The sequence below is a fragment of the Ischnura elegans genome, chromosome 9 (genome assembly GCF_921293095.1).
Source record: "Ischnura elegans chromosome 9, ioIscEleg1.1, whole genome shotgun sequence".
Taxonomy (NCBI): Eukaryota; Metazoa; Arthropoda; class Insecta; order Odonata; family Coenagrionidae; genus Ischnura; species Ischnura elegans.
The window spans coordinates 25,109,197-25,121,887 of record NC_060254.1 but is presented as its reverse complement, the minus strand read 5'-3'; the positions used below and the strand labels follow the sequence as shown (position 1 = coordinate 25,121,887).

The following is a 12,691-nucleotide window of genomic DNA, read 5'->3' as shown; positions in this document are numbered from 1 at the left end:
TTGCATCGCAATCATATTTAGAGATAGGTGATGGTTTTCCGGGTTTACACCGCGTTGATTCATGTTTTGCGGACGACAGTTTCGGGCGCGTTCCAGCTCCCGTCTTCGGGTCCAAACGCGGTGTAAACCAATCAACTCACCGCGGAAGCCTCCGTAATAACATGCAGTGAGTCCTCGTTTAACGTCACTTACCGTTCCTGAAAAATGTGACGATAAACGAAATGACGTTAATCGAAACATAATATCCCATAAGAAACAATTTAAAAAGTGAATATCGGCTCCTAGACCTCACAATTCCTACGCGAAAAAATTTTAGCGTATCATATCTGGAGCATTTTTTACGATGGGAATGCCAAGCTATGGCATAACTACGAGTTCCTGTCTTCATCGACGACAATAGCAGCACAAACGTAAATCCTTCTCCATTTTTGTATCTTCCCGCATTTGCTTTTCGGCTTCGCTATGGTGGTCTCCCGGGCGAGCGTCGCCTGGGCATCATCATCGCTGAAACATCGTCGCAGTTACAGGAACCAAAATTACTGTGAACACGGCGAAAAAAGTGACAACAAAAACTCCGAGTTCTACACGGAAAAATTCCTTGAAATCACTTTTTAGGTTCCTGAAAACCATGTCAAGTAAAACCTTGCGCACCTACCTAAGAATTCATTTTGCAGAAAATTTGCTAAAACCGTAATCGCAATTAACAATAAACACACCGTTTTACACTTCGTTTAGACTGACTATATTACCGCCCACAAAACGAACAACCTTCAACGCCTGCCGCTTCGCGTTTTTTTTCTCGCGCGAAATTTAAAAGACGTGACGTTATCGCGAAGCGAAGGTGCGATAAATGAATGACGGTCTCAAAATTTTCGTGACGTTATCGCGAAATGACGTTAAACGGGGTGACGTAGAACGAGGACTCACTGTATTTAGAGATAATTGAATTAGCTCTCACGGAAATGGATTACATGATAATTTATTTAACTATTGCATTATGATGTGTGAGACTAACGTACGAGATAGCAAATGATATTGATTTGGAAATAGAATGTAGGATGAAATTGTTCGTGAATCATATGATGAGTGGATCAAGTATTATCAGAAACAAAGGGCTATTAAATCAGACAGGAACAGAATCCGAGAAACATTAATTTAAAGTGGATGGTACAAATAAAGGTGAATCACCAGTAGAACAACCCAAACGGTACATGATGTTCCACGACTCTCCAACAACCCCCTTCGCTTTTCATCGCCTCGCGTTATTTATGGACGAGCCATTCACAGCTGTAAGGTTCGAGATATAAAGCTTATCTAAACATGAGGCAAAGAGCCGCGCGCGGAAAGAGTTGGTTGGGGGAACAGACTAAGCCTTAAGAAAGTCAAGTTATCACGCAAATCAAATATAGATTCTTAGCTGGACCAACTTGATTTTTATCTTACTGCATTTAATTGGTTGTGAAGCTGGGAAATGCTGTTTCCCGTGTTGAAGTAATGGAAATTTTTTCAAAGAATAAGTCGTTATTTTTAATTAATTCAATGGACTCGTTCCTCAGATTTTTTCATTTTCGATACCGAGACGTATTGAAAAATAAAAAAATAGACTGTGATGTTCACCTCCCACTTCTAGGTCTAACTGAGGAAGAGTACCCAAGTTCTCATTACGTTTACACAGAGCAGCTCTTGGAGCCTCGAGTTTAGATATTTCAATGACGAAATATCGATTTTGGACAGTACAATAAGAGTAAACTTATCGTCATAGTAATTTTCTTTGTTAAAATCTACCTTTTTCAACTTAAATTTGATGTGCAAATTGCTCACCTGATGTTGTCGACTTGTCAGCGAAACCATTTTAGTGAAATAAAATAATCATGTTCATGTTTTTTTTTCGAAGGCCTGTGCCCCAAATGGATGCATAGAAACCACTGGTGTCATGCATACCTATACTTACCATAGTTGCAGGGGTTTCATGGCTTTCTTTCGTATTAATACTTATTAAATAAGACATTGTAATATTTCCTCTGAGTTAATGCAATGTCTAATTTTACTAATATTAAGAACCTCCACCATAAAATGCCTCATATGATACAAGATATTAATATTTGCTTCGTACAAATCGTAGGATTGCATTTCCATTGGTGCAGGTTGGCCGCGAGGTAGAAATACCTATAAAATATTATACTTCTTAATCAGGCGAATACCAATGACTTGCAGGATTTCCTCCATCTAGGTGACTATAGATTTGTTCGGCCAAAATCGGTCAATTCGACTGTTCATTTTGATCTCTGATTAGCCTGATAAGAGTCGCTGGAACGCGGTTAGCCAAATCAACCGTCTTGGTTGATTAGGCTAACTGTCAAAGGGTTAATCTGCTATAAAAACTTGATTGTCGTGAAGAAGATTTCACCAGTATCATTCGCCTTGAAAGAACAAAATCATATTTCAGATTAGAGCTTTGTTTGAAGCATTCTTTTCGGTGAAATCCCACCGCAGGGAAATACCCACGCAAGAAGAGGGTGTGAAAAACTTGCGAAAACCTAGCAAGGGTTGAGGTTATTGTTGAGTGGGTGGAATGGGTTTTTGCTGGCTTGGCAGTTAGCGAGTGTGGAGTGGAGGAGGGTGGGGGTAAGTTTGTGTGGAGGCTGCGGAGTGGGAGGGGGACGGAGGGAAGGTTGGCGAGACGCCCTCCCCTCTTTCCGCAGCAACCCCTCCCGACTCGTGCCGAGATATTAGTGTGTAGACCCGCGCTTCGAACGACACCGTATAACTCGCATCTCTCTCTTCCCCTCTTTGACCTTCCGAACTTCGAACTGCGAACCGCCCGTCAAGTGCTGTCTCGCGACCTCTCTTTTTGGACCACCGATTTTGCGTCTTCGAACTCGAGCACTTCTTATGTTTTGTTGTGCTTGTCCTTGTGTCATTCTGGTTTAACTCATCGATAGGTTATCATCGTCTTTGTTTTAGTTGCATCCACTGTTTTCGTCGCTCGTATTTTTATTTATTGCGTGTGCAACGATCTTTTTTTTATAAATCTACCGTGTTTTATTTTTCTTTTTGTGTTTTTTTTTTCGTTTCTTCACTGCCAATAGTTTAAGATAGTTTTCTGCGTCCATATGTTCGGAATAGCCGCGCTAATGTTTTATATTATCGTTATTTAATTTTTCCCGGAACTTCGCCAGAGGTTCTTGTTGAAGTTAAGTGAGAGTCTTGCTTTGTGTTTCAGTTTCTTATACCCGATTATCTTTCCCAGTGTGCTCAACTGCGGGGGCCACTTAGTACGCAGTTCATCTTTGTGGATTCCGGAAATCACGTCACGGAGGGAGTCTCGTACGCCTTTCTCTGGTGAATCAGTTGAGCCTTTTCGTTCCCGTGCGAGACCCTGCCTCCCCTTTGGCAATGGTTGTTGGATCCGCCGCCGCGGACTGAGCGTTGTCATCCCCGCCGGAGGCTAAGACGTGAGTGAGGTGGCTCAGTCGAGCCTGGGCGAGAGTCCGCGAATTTTGCGAACGAAACTTCTCCCCGAAACGAATTTGTTTTTTTTTACGCATATCGTCCTTATACGACCCCTTTAATCTGCGGGGAAATCTTCCGAACGTTCGCGATTGTCTCCTTTTTCTTCGCCTCTACGTCTTTCCACTGTGCATTGTTATTTTTCGCTCGTGTGCCGTGGAGTCGGGAGCATCCAGCGTGCAGAGGGTGTGAAGTCTACGAAAAGGCCACGGGCAGCTTTCACCGGAAGGACCTCAACTTCTTCGTCGTCTTCTCCTGCTTTGTGGTACCATCTGGAAGGTTTTGACGGCCTCCTCTTCTCCGAGTCCCGCGCCATTGAAATCACCCCCCCCCAATCCCTTCTCGCCTTGATTCGCAAGCGCTCTCGCGTGGGCACTTTGCCACCGCCCCCTCCCGACGAGGCATTTGCCCGCTGCTGAGGCCGCGAGAGCAGAAATACTGTGTCTGATTGTGTGAGGATTTGGTGACCTTCCTCCAGTTTTCCACTTCCCCCTTCATACATATCTCACCTTCAGGGTTTTCCAAGCGCCCGCATTCATACAGAGAAAGTCCTTCGAATCTCCGCTCTACCGTCCTTATACTTATCCATGCATAGTTTTTGTGGAAACTTTCGCATTGTGGTGAAGTTGATGGTTATCATCTCTCGGGTTTTCGTCCTCGTCGTTCTTCATTGGTGACATGACCTTTACAGTCATTTACGCATTATTGGGATCCGTCACCATTGCTTGAATTATGTTGGCGTGAGTCAAACTTCACTTCATTGTATAGCTTTTTTTGTGGTCTTGAAGGGATATAATTTTAACGAGGCATTCGATTTCATTTCTGAGCATCGTATGTCGGCATATTCTTCTGTTTTAGTTGCTCTTCCCCTATTTTATCTTTAATCGAGGAGCGTCAAAATCCCCAACGGCCGCTGTTAACCCCCAAGGTTTGTTCTGTGAATCCCTCTTATATCCCTGAATTTTATGCCCATCACTTTACCGCGAATCGTCTTCGCATCTTCGCATAACCGCGAATCTGAATGCATGACCAAGATACCCAGCGCGTAATATTTGGCTCCGCCTCCGGGCGGCTGATGGCGTGATTGAGCCTTTGTTTGTTGTCCTTCGGCTATTATTGTGAACCCTCACTTGTTCGACTTCTCCCTCCTCCTGTATAAATTTGTGTTCATGGCAGAAGGCCTGGATTTTTTGTGTCCGGTGACGACCGTGCCGCCCTCCTTCTTAGCACCTTGCAGCTTTTGAAAAACTGCCGATTTTCCTTTTCTCTGAGGCACCTGAACGTAATTTATTTAAGTGTTTTCGGGCTCCGTCGCGTTTCTTAAAAATTATTTGGCATAGGTCAACCTTGCACTCATTAGGTAGTTTTTCACTTTGTCTTAATTGGGAGGCTGTTAATTTTAACGAGAAATTGGATTTCGTTTAAGTTTAATATCCTATTTTGACGACTGCGTTTTTAAAATGTGACAATTGATTTAATCGTGAAGAGGCTGTTGTCCAATGAAAATCTCCGAGAATGTTTTAAGTTGAATCTAGGATAACAGCCATTTCTATCTTTTACCCCTCATAATATGAGAAGATACGAATGATTTAATGATTTTATTTACCGATTCGAAAATTAACGAAAGAGCCGAGTAGGTTGCGATTAAATTCTCTAAAAAAAATAAGCATTGTGACCGTGCTGTACGTTTATTTCTGAGAATTCTTCGAAGATAAGACGAACTTCAGTGAAGAACAATTCGCTTGAGTGTACCCACCCCTATGTCCCTTTCTTGGTATTGTGTGTTGGCGTTTCGACGGCGTTTTAATTTAGACAGTAGTTGATTAGTTGAGCTGTTTTAAGACGTTCGCATTCGTTGCATTGATACCTATTAGAAGAAAAGTTTTCGTCCTAATTCTGTCGATATTTTCTCTTCCTATTCTTGTATTAGGATTGATAAGTGTTACGACGGCTTTTGGATTGAGTTTGTAGTTTGTCGACTGCTATAATTTTAGACGATATCAGCGGAGGACGCCGTCATTCGCGAGATGACTACTTATTCATTTCATTCGATCGAATATTAATTTTTCTGCGTGCCGAGTATAATAAATCGGAGAACATTTCGATTCCCTTTAAATTGGTAATTATCAACTGATATAGCTGGAGACGTATTTATGTGAGGTATCTATATCGAAAGCACTAACGCTGTGCTTCCGTATTGCCTCTAAAGTTGATCGTCCTATTCATGCATTAGGATTGAGAAGTAAGTTTAGTTTCAACGTAGTTCAATGCTGGTGAAATGTTATGATGGTTTCTGTTACGTGTTTAGTTTTGTTTATTCCTGCCTTTGTTTCTGAGATTTCTGGGTAGACTAGGCAAATTTAGTGTTATCTCGCTCGAGTGATTTTCATTTTCTTCGTGCTGAAGGATTGGAAAATTTGCCTGTTTTTGACGAGATTTTACGTTTGTATTCTTGAATTCTACATCGAGCTAACGAAATAATTTAGACAATAATTTACCATCTCTAAAACAGTAGGAGTGGTTGGTTAACCTTTCGGCGACTTCTGGATCCATTTTTATTGGCTACCGCGTGTATTTGTATACTTTTAGTTTTAGTCGAGAAGTCGAGATCTCTCTCTCACCTCACGTTCTGAAAATAGCGAGGGAATCTTCGGGCTAAATTTTTATTCATACTTTTATTTTGATTATCTGCTATTCTGAATTGGTAGCATCTGAGTTACGGCAATTGTGACTTAACTCAATTTTATTTGATAATATCGCTTCCACTTCGCTCTATGACATTGAATCTAAACTCGACTAAATTTTTATTTCGTGTCGGTTTTTATCATCTTTTGTTAATTATGACTTCTGTGGTCGCTTTTTAAATTCACGTTTGTTATTCTTATTGCATTCGCTAGCGATTTGATGCGTAATTTTATTTGGTGTCAGTTTTTTGCCCAGATCTTGTAAAAGTGACCTTTGTGGTCGCCTTTTTTATTTATTCGTATTTGATTGAGTGCTAACCATTAAGTGATTAAGGTTGAGTAGCCGACGATAACTTTGAAGCTGTCGCGAGATTTTCCAGGCGCCTTTGGGGGTTGAGGTGCGGATATCCTCTTGAATTTTCCGCGGATACCCTCGACCTCCATCGTCCCCATCCCCACCCCATCTCCTTCTGCGACCCCGTTTTCCCCTCTTTTTCATTCAGATATCGGCCGCGTGCCCTTCCTCTCCGCGGGTCGGAGCATCCATCCATCCATCCTTGTGCCTGGTCCGCAGGCCGGTTGCTCTTCCTCCGCCGCCGCAGGCCGCCCATTTGTTTATTCCCCGTCTCGCTCTCCCTCCCCACCCCTTCTTTCCCGCGGAGCGCTGTTCAAACACTTCCTTCCTTCCTCCGGCGTTTCTCCATTCAGAGAGCGCCCTTTTCCCCAGCGAAAACGTCACTTGTCCAGTTTTGGCTAGCTCCCGTTCGGGGGAAATTCTTATTCCCACCCTCCCATCACCACATACGCACGCGATTCGTGACGCCGTTCGCTCGCTCTTGCATTTCGGGATTGACTCATTCTTCTTTTCTGGGTCCATCGCGAATCTTTTCCTCCCTCATCCTTTTGTAGATTTTCTCCTTTTGTACGCATCTACTTCCGAAAGGATCCCCCAGAAGTTACTTTCTCTATAGAAACTCCTTTTTTGTGCGGGGAATATTTTTGATTGCTCCCTTATATTATTCCTATTGTGTGTTTTTCTTCATGGACTAGGTAACTTTAGTGTCATAACAGTCGATAGTATTTTCATTCTCTTAACGTTGACGTATTTAAAAATGTATTGACTGTGTTTTTGATGTGATTTTACGGTTGTATCTTAGAATTCCTCGTACATATTACGAATTAACGAATCGAGAACTTTCCGAATAATCTAAATAACTCTCTAGAAACTTTGGTGCAGTTGCTTTTTATTTGGGCTAAGTTTCGTGTATTTTCCGTTCCTGTTTTCTTGTTATACCATGCGGGGTGCTAGCTTTTTTTTGTATGCATTCAGTTGAATTTTGGTTGATTTTGTGCGTTCCATAGAAAGTTTCTTTCAGGAAAATTTGGTGGGCTTGAATTAGGTGCTCTTTCGTCCTAGTGATCAGCCTTTATTTTGGTGCATAGCACATCCTTCCCCATTAGGAAATTTCATGGTTTTAGTTGAAGAATTTCCTTAAATAATTTTATTTTTGTTCTTTGTCCTTCCTTCCCTTTGTCTGCCGTATTACTCCTAGTTTAAGGTAGTAACTCCCTATACCTACTTAAGATTCGTCCGGAAGCGTTCCCAGATCACTCGGCACCGCTTTAATTTGGGCAATATATCGATTCTGGGCTTATGCTTTATCCTGTACAAACAATTGTTGTTACTTTCCCGTGTTAGATCCCTTCCATTTTCGTTTGTTCTCTGAAAATTCTTGCTGCGACTCTTTAAAAGTCATTTTTTTCGAAAGGAAGAGGTACTTAGATAAACGAGGCATTTATTCAGGTAATTTTGGATCGAATACATCAAGCGTTTTATAGTGGTTTTTCAGAACACTCGTAGGTGTTTGCTACGAGAGTGTGTTGGCTTGAGCGAATTGAGTTTCCATTTCCAGTTTTGACCGTTCTCCGTTTTATAGAGGTTAGATATTTTCAATTAGTCGGTCTTGTTGAAATGCTCGTAGAAGTTTGCTACTTGACAGTGTGGGATTGAGCGAAGTGAGTTTCAGCGCGAGGTTTCATTTTAAGTTTTGATTTTCCTTCGTTTGTTAGAGGCTAGATATTTTCAGTCAATCGGTCGACCCTTGTGCCCCTTTGTCGTAACTGGTGTTATGCTCAGGAGGTCTGTCTTTTGTTTTGTCGCGTTACCGTAATCACCGCCCGGACATCTCCCTCGGGGCCCAAATTCCTGCCCGCGTCTTTAGCGCCTCTCTCTTTCTCCCGCTAATCGCCTTCATCCCACCTCCGAGCATTTCTTCCCAGCCCTCCCCCGCCCGCAACCCTTTCTCGACGCCCACCTTCCTGGCACACTTCCTTCGCCGTGGTTCGGCTGAGTAATCCGCCCCACTGGGACAGTTTGAACCAGCCTCCCTCCCTTCCAATCTTCATCTTTTTCTCCTTGTTTTAAAGTCTCCCTCCCTTCCTACTCCCTCTACATCTCCTCCTCCTCATCCCTAGAACTATTCCCCGGCTCTCTCGTGCCTCTGCTTCGCGGCGCTTCTGCCAGAGGGTGTTGGCGTGGCCGCATCTTCTCCCGTCCAGGTTTTGCTGCCCCCCCGAAGTCTGGCCCGTGAGTCAATGCCGGTCGCAGACGGACGAGATAGACGGGGAACACGCCGATCGGCGAAATCGAAATGACTCCTGTCACGTGAACTTCCTGGACCGCGGGATATACGTAACCACAAAGCACGACTCTCACGATATCTACCCGACTGGTGAAGCTCTGGGAATCTGGGGAAATCCCCGAAGTTCGGCTGAAAACTGCCTCTGTCGAGGGTTAGGAGTTACAAGAAAAAAAAAGACTGCCGATTTGTACGTGGTGTTGCTTGTTTCTGAAGAGAAATGCTGCTGATTTGAGCGTTTCAAACCCTAGAGTGATATCCTCGACGTATAATTTTTCGGAGAAATTTTGGTGCTCGTGTCTTTTGCTGCATTTCTTCTACACTTTTTCGCGAGGCTGCAGGATGTTTTGTGATTATTAGTCGTTCGGATTAGAGTTTTCGTACATATCTCCTGGCTGTCTGGATACGATCATCAGCTGGTTGTGTGTGCTTTAATGGACATTGCTCTTTCTTCCTCTACGAGTGAGTGCCCTTGTACTCCCTTGCCTGTATTCGTGGTTGCTGTACTGTCTTGGAGGAACCGTGCCTCAGGGCTGGGCAGCGTTGTTAATTGCCGTGCTTGAGGCAGCGGGTGACAGCCGGCGAGGTGTCCGTCATTGGAGAGAGTGTTTTCCTCTGTGTCGTCGTGGTCTTCCTACTTGTCCGTCCATTGGTTCGCCCCGCCCGTATCCCTTTGCCGTGGGAACCGGGCGGGGGGCTGTGAGAATGTGACTGGTGGTGGGGAAGGTTGGACCAAATCCTTTACCTGGACTTTTTTGAAGGATCTGACGTGTGATCCTTCAATGAAAGGGCACTGAAGATTAGCGTGGTTGATTACGTATAGTCTACAAGTAAATTATGTGAATAAGGGAAGCATTTATCACGTATAGTGGACTGATGAGTGTGCACTTTCAAATTGAGAGTTTTTCCTGTGTCGTGAGTGGTCTGCGTGTTTGAAAGGTGCGCTCGAATTTTCCCGCACGTGCTAGTTGGGATGCCTTGTGATTTTCGTTTCCCTATGTGCTAAGATTTTGGTAGCATAATATTGTAGATAACTCCGGAAAGGCAGTGATGTATCGCAGTTATTCCGCAGTTCATTTGATTACATTGTGATCTGTTGTAGCTGGATCAGGTGGAAGTGTACATGGTTGGCAGTTGTCACGTTAGTTTGACTGCGAGGCTTCTTCGTATATAAGGACGTGTTGTTGGTGCCATCGTTTATCTGACGATCATTTTAATGGACCATTGACCCCATTGTTATGGTCTAGGTGAATTTTTATAGCGTTAAATGATTGTTGGAGATTTCTCTTCATCTTTTTCACGTTCGCCTATCTCGTAGGGACCTCGCGCACGCCTCTTAATCGTTTCCAACTCCATCCCTCCCGGGATTCCCGTGGTGCTATTCGGGCGGCGGGGAACGTGCTTTACCGTCACCGGGTGATCGGCTCGCGTTTGCCGGCGAGAAGGGAGTCCCGCTGAAGAAGGAAGGAGAGAGAGTGGTGATCGATCGCGGGTGGGGCGGGCCTTTGGCGGGCGACGGGCGCGCGCCGGCCGGGAGCCTCGACGCCTCCCCTCCCCGGCCATGGGGGATCAGTGACCGTAGCGGCGCGGTCTTCCACATCAGCCAGGAAAGATGCCCGTGAGCACAGCGGCTGCCGGCACGACCAGCAACGCCAGAGGCAAGCCGCCCACCACTACCACCAGCGTCCCTCCTCGCGCCGTCCTCCCGGTAGCTCCTCAGCCTCCTGCTCAAGGGGCGGTCGTCGTTCCTCCCCAGCAGCCGATAGCTCTGCTCACCCCGCCCCTGACGGCCTCTTCGGCGCCGCAGGTAGCAGCCGTCGCCGCACCCGGAGGCGCGGCAGAGGCCCAGGGTCAGGCGGCCCACTGCAAGCACTGCGAAGGTAGAAGAGATGCATATGTCAAACAAAAAGACGTTCTCTGTCCAATGTGTGTTGTTTTTCTCTCTCTTTCTATCTTATTTCTTTTTCAATTGTTATACATTCGCCATCGAAAATTAAGCCTGACGTATTTAAGCCTCGGTATGTTGATTTTTTCCGTGCCTTAGATGAATAATGTAAATATAAATAGTAGATTCAGGCTTATTCTTAGTTAAATGTGACTTGGCAATATTGAAACTAGATGTATTTGAACGCGACGCGTTTCGTTGTACAAATACATTATGAAGTGCATTGCTGTGAAAAAGAAAAGCGTCGCGTTCACATAAGCTCTGCGGAAATATCGCACTGTCTCATTTAACTAATGTTAAGAACTTCCACCACATCATGTCGCATATCAAATAGGCTTATTTTGGTGTAATTGTAACATTATGGAAACTAAAACTTAGTGGCAATTTTCCTCTAACGCTTTTATTCACACGACCGGTTTCAGTTCATTTTGATTATTCGTCAGGTATAATCGATGTATGTGTATCAATGACCCTACGGTAATACAAAATGCATCGGTAGCGTTGGTGTGGTTAAATGTGTTTGTGGAATATTGCCAGTAAGTTTAGATAATGACGTAAATGTTAAACGCGTTGGTGAGATAGCTAGGTCAGAAAACTTCGTGGGTATAAGTGATGCGTTTGAAATAAAAGGCATTTCGGTGTCCGATGTGTGTTGTTTATCGCTTTCCTTTTTTATTCTGTATTGCCTAGGTAATCGTGTGTTCGCAATTAGTTCTGTCTTTTTTGTTCGAAATATCTTTCCCACCTTCCTAAATTGACCACGTTTTAAAATGAAAGCTTCGATTTTAAAATTTTTTTCGTGGAGCAAATGAATTACTGAAATAATTAGCGTGGGCAAGACAGGTTATAAGTAGAACTGCAGTGGTGGAAGAAATGCATTTAAAGCACAAGGCATTGTGTGTCAAATGTGTTTTTCTCTCTCATATTTCTCTTATAGGTTACAGATTCATTGAAATCCAATTAATTGTTAAATTGACCGTTCCTTTTTGAATGAGCTTCACTTTGTTAAGCTTCATTAGGCCGATGTTTATTTTTGCATCCAATTGAAGAAGTGTCTTTTGTAATTTTGTGATTTAATGGAAACTATTAGTTTTGAAAATCGGATGCTTTCGTGTTTTGGGCTACGCGCTTCCATTAGCATAGTTGATGAGCATCGTGTCAGATGCGTATTGCTTTATGCTTGTCCATATTATATAATTTTTCCAATGTCGAGTATGTTTCCTTGAGCGTGTTTATGTCTTCGCTTTTATGTTAATTTTCGTGGGTTTGAGCTGGTTAACCTTGTCTCTTCTAGCTTGATTGGTTTGCTTGTGCTCCTTGCTTTCAGCGTTTTCTATCGAAATGCATCTATAGTCTAGTCTGAAAAGCTAGGTTAGCTGTATTCTGAGTATTTCGATCCTTTTGTTTCCATCAAAGTCAGTGAATGTTTTGTGGTTCTGTAATATGTGAGAATTTCATCTGGCTTCGTAATAGCAAGTTAGTAAGTAAGTGTAGTCATGTTCCTCTCAACAGGAGTCAGAAATTCTTGCAACAGTTACATTTAAGGAGATAAATTGTAAAGGAAAGAATACGTAAATGACATGTATTGCAATTATCCTCTGATAGAATTGTCATTCTCCTGCAGATGATGACAACCTATGTTATCAAAACAACGCTTCCCATTAACACCATCACCTGTTTGGAATCCCGATTATCAGCATTCGCCTGTAAAACTTGCCAATTCCCAAATAATATGTATATATTTCCCTCATTCCTCCTTAAAATCCAGTCCTTCGAATGATTGATCCATTCTCTTAATCTTGGCATGAAGTTTTTGTTATATTTGGGGAATAGAACTTTTTGTTATATTTGGGGAACTAAAAGCCCTAGTTGTAAAACGGTTTTAAAGTCATCCTGTAATGGACAATATTCAC

The 12,691-nt window shown here is 43.3% G+C and overlaps 1 protein-coding gene across 3 annotated transcripts in view; it reads left to right on the top strand.

The window, feature by feature from the left end:
• Positions 1-12,691, top strand: part of LOC124166109 (myocardin-related transcription factor B-like) — a 298,259-nt gene that overhangs the window by 103,971 nt on the left and 181,597 nt on the right. Inside the window, exon 1 of one of the 3 annotated variants that reach the window (XM_046543753.1) lies at positions 2,751-10,713. The exons of 1 other annotated variant lie outside the window; for it this stretch is intronic. In XM_046543753.1, coding sequence (XP_046399709.1) covers positions 10,446-10,713 — 268 coding nt within the window. In that variant the 5' untranslated portion in view covers positions 2,751-10,445. Of the gene's footprint in view, positions 1-2,750; positions 10,714-12,691 lie in introns of those variants that run through there. One more of the 3 variants, XM_046543756.1, reaches the window with a different exon arrangement.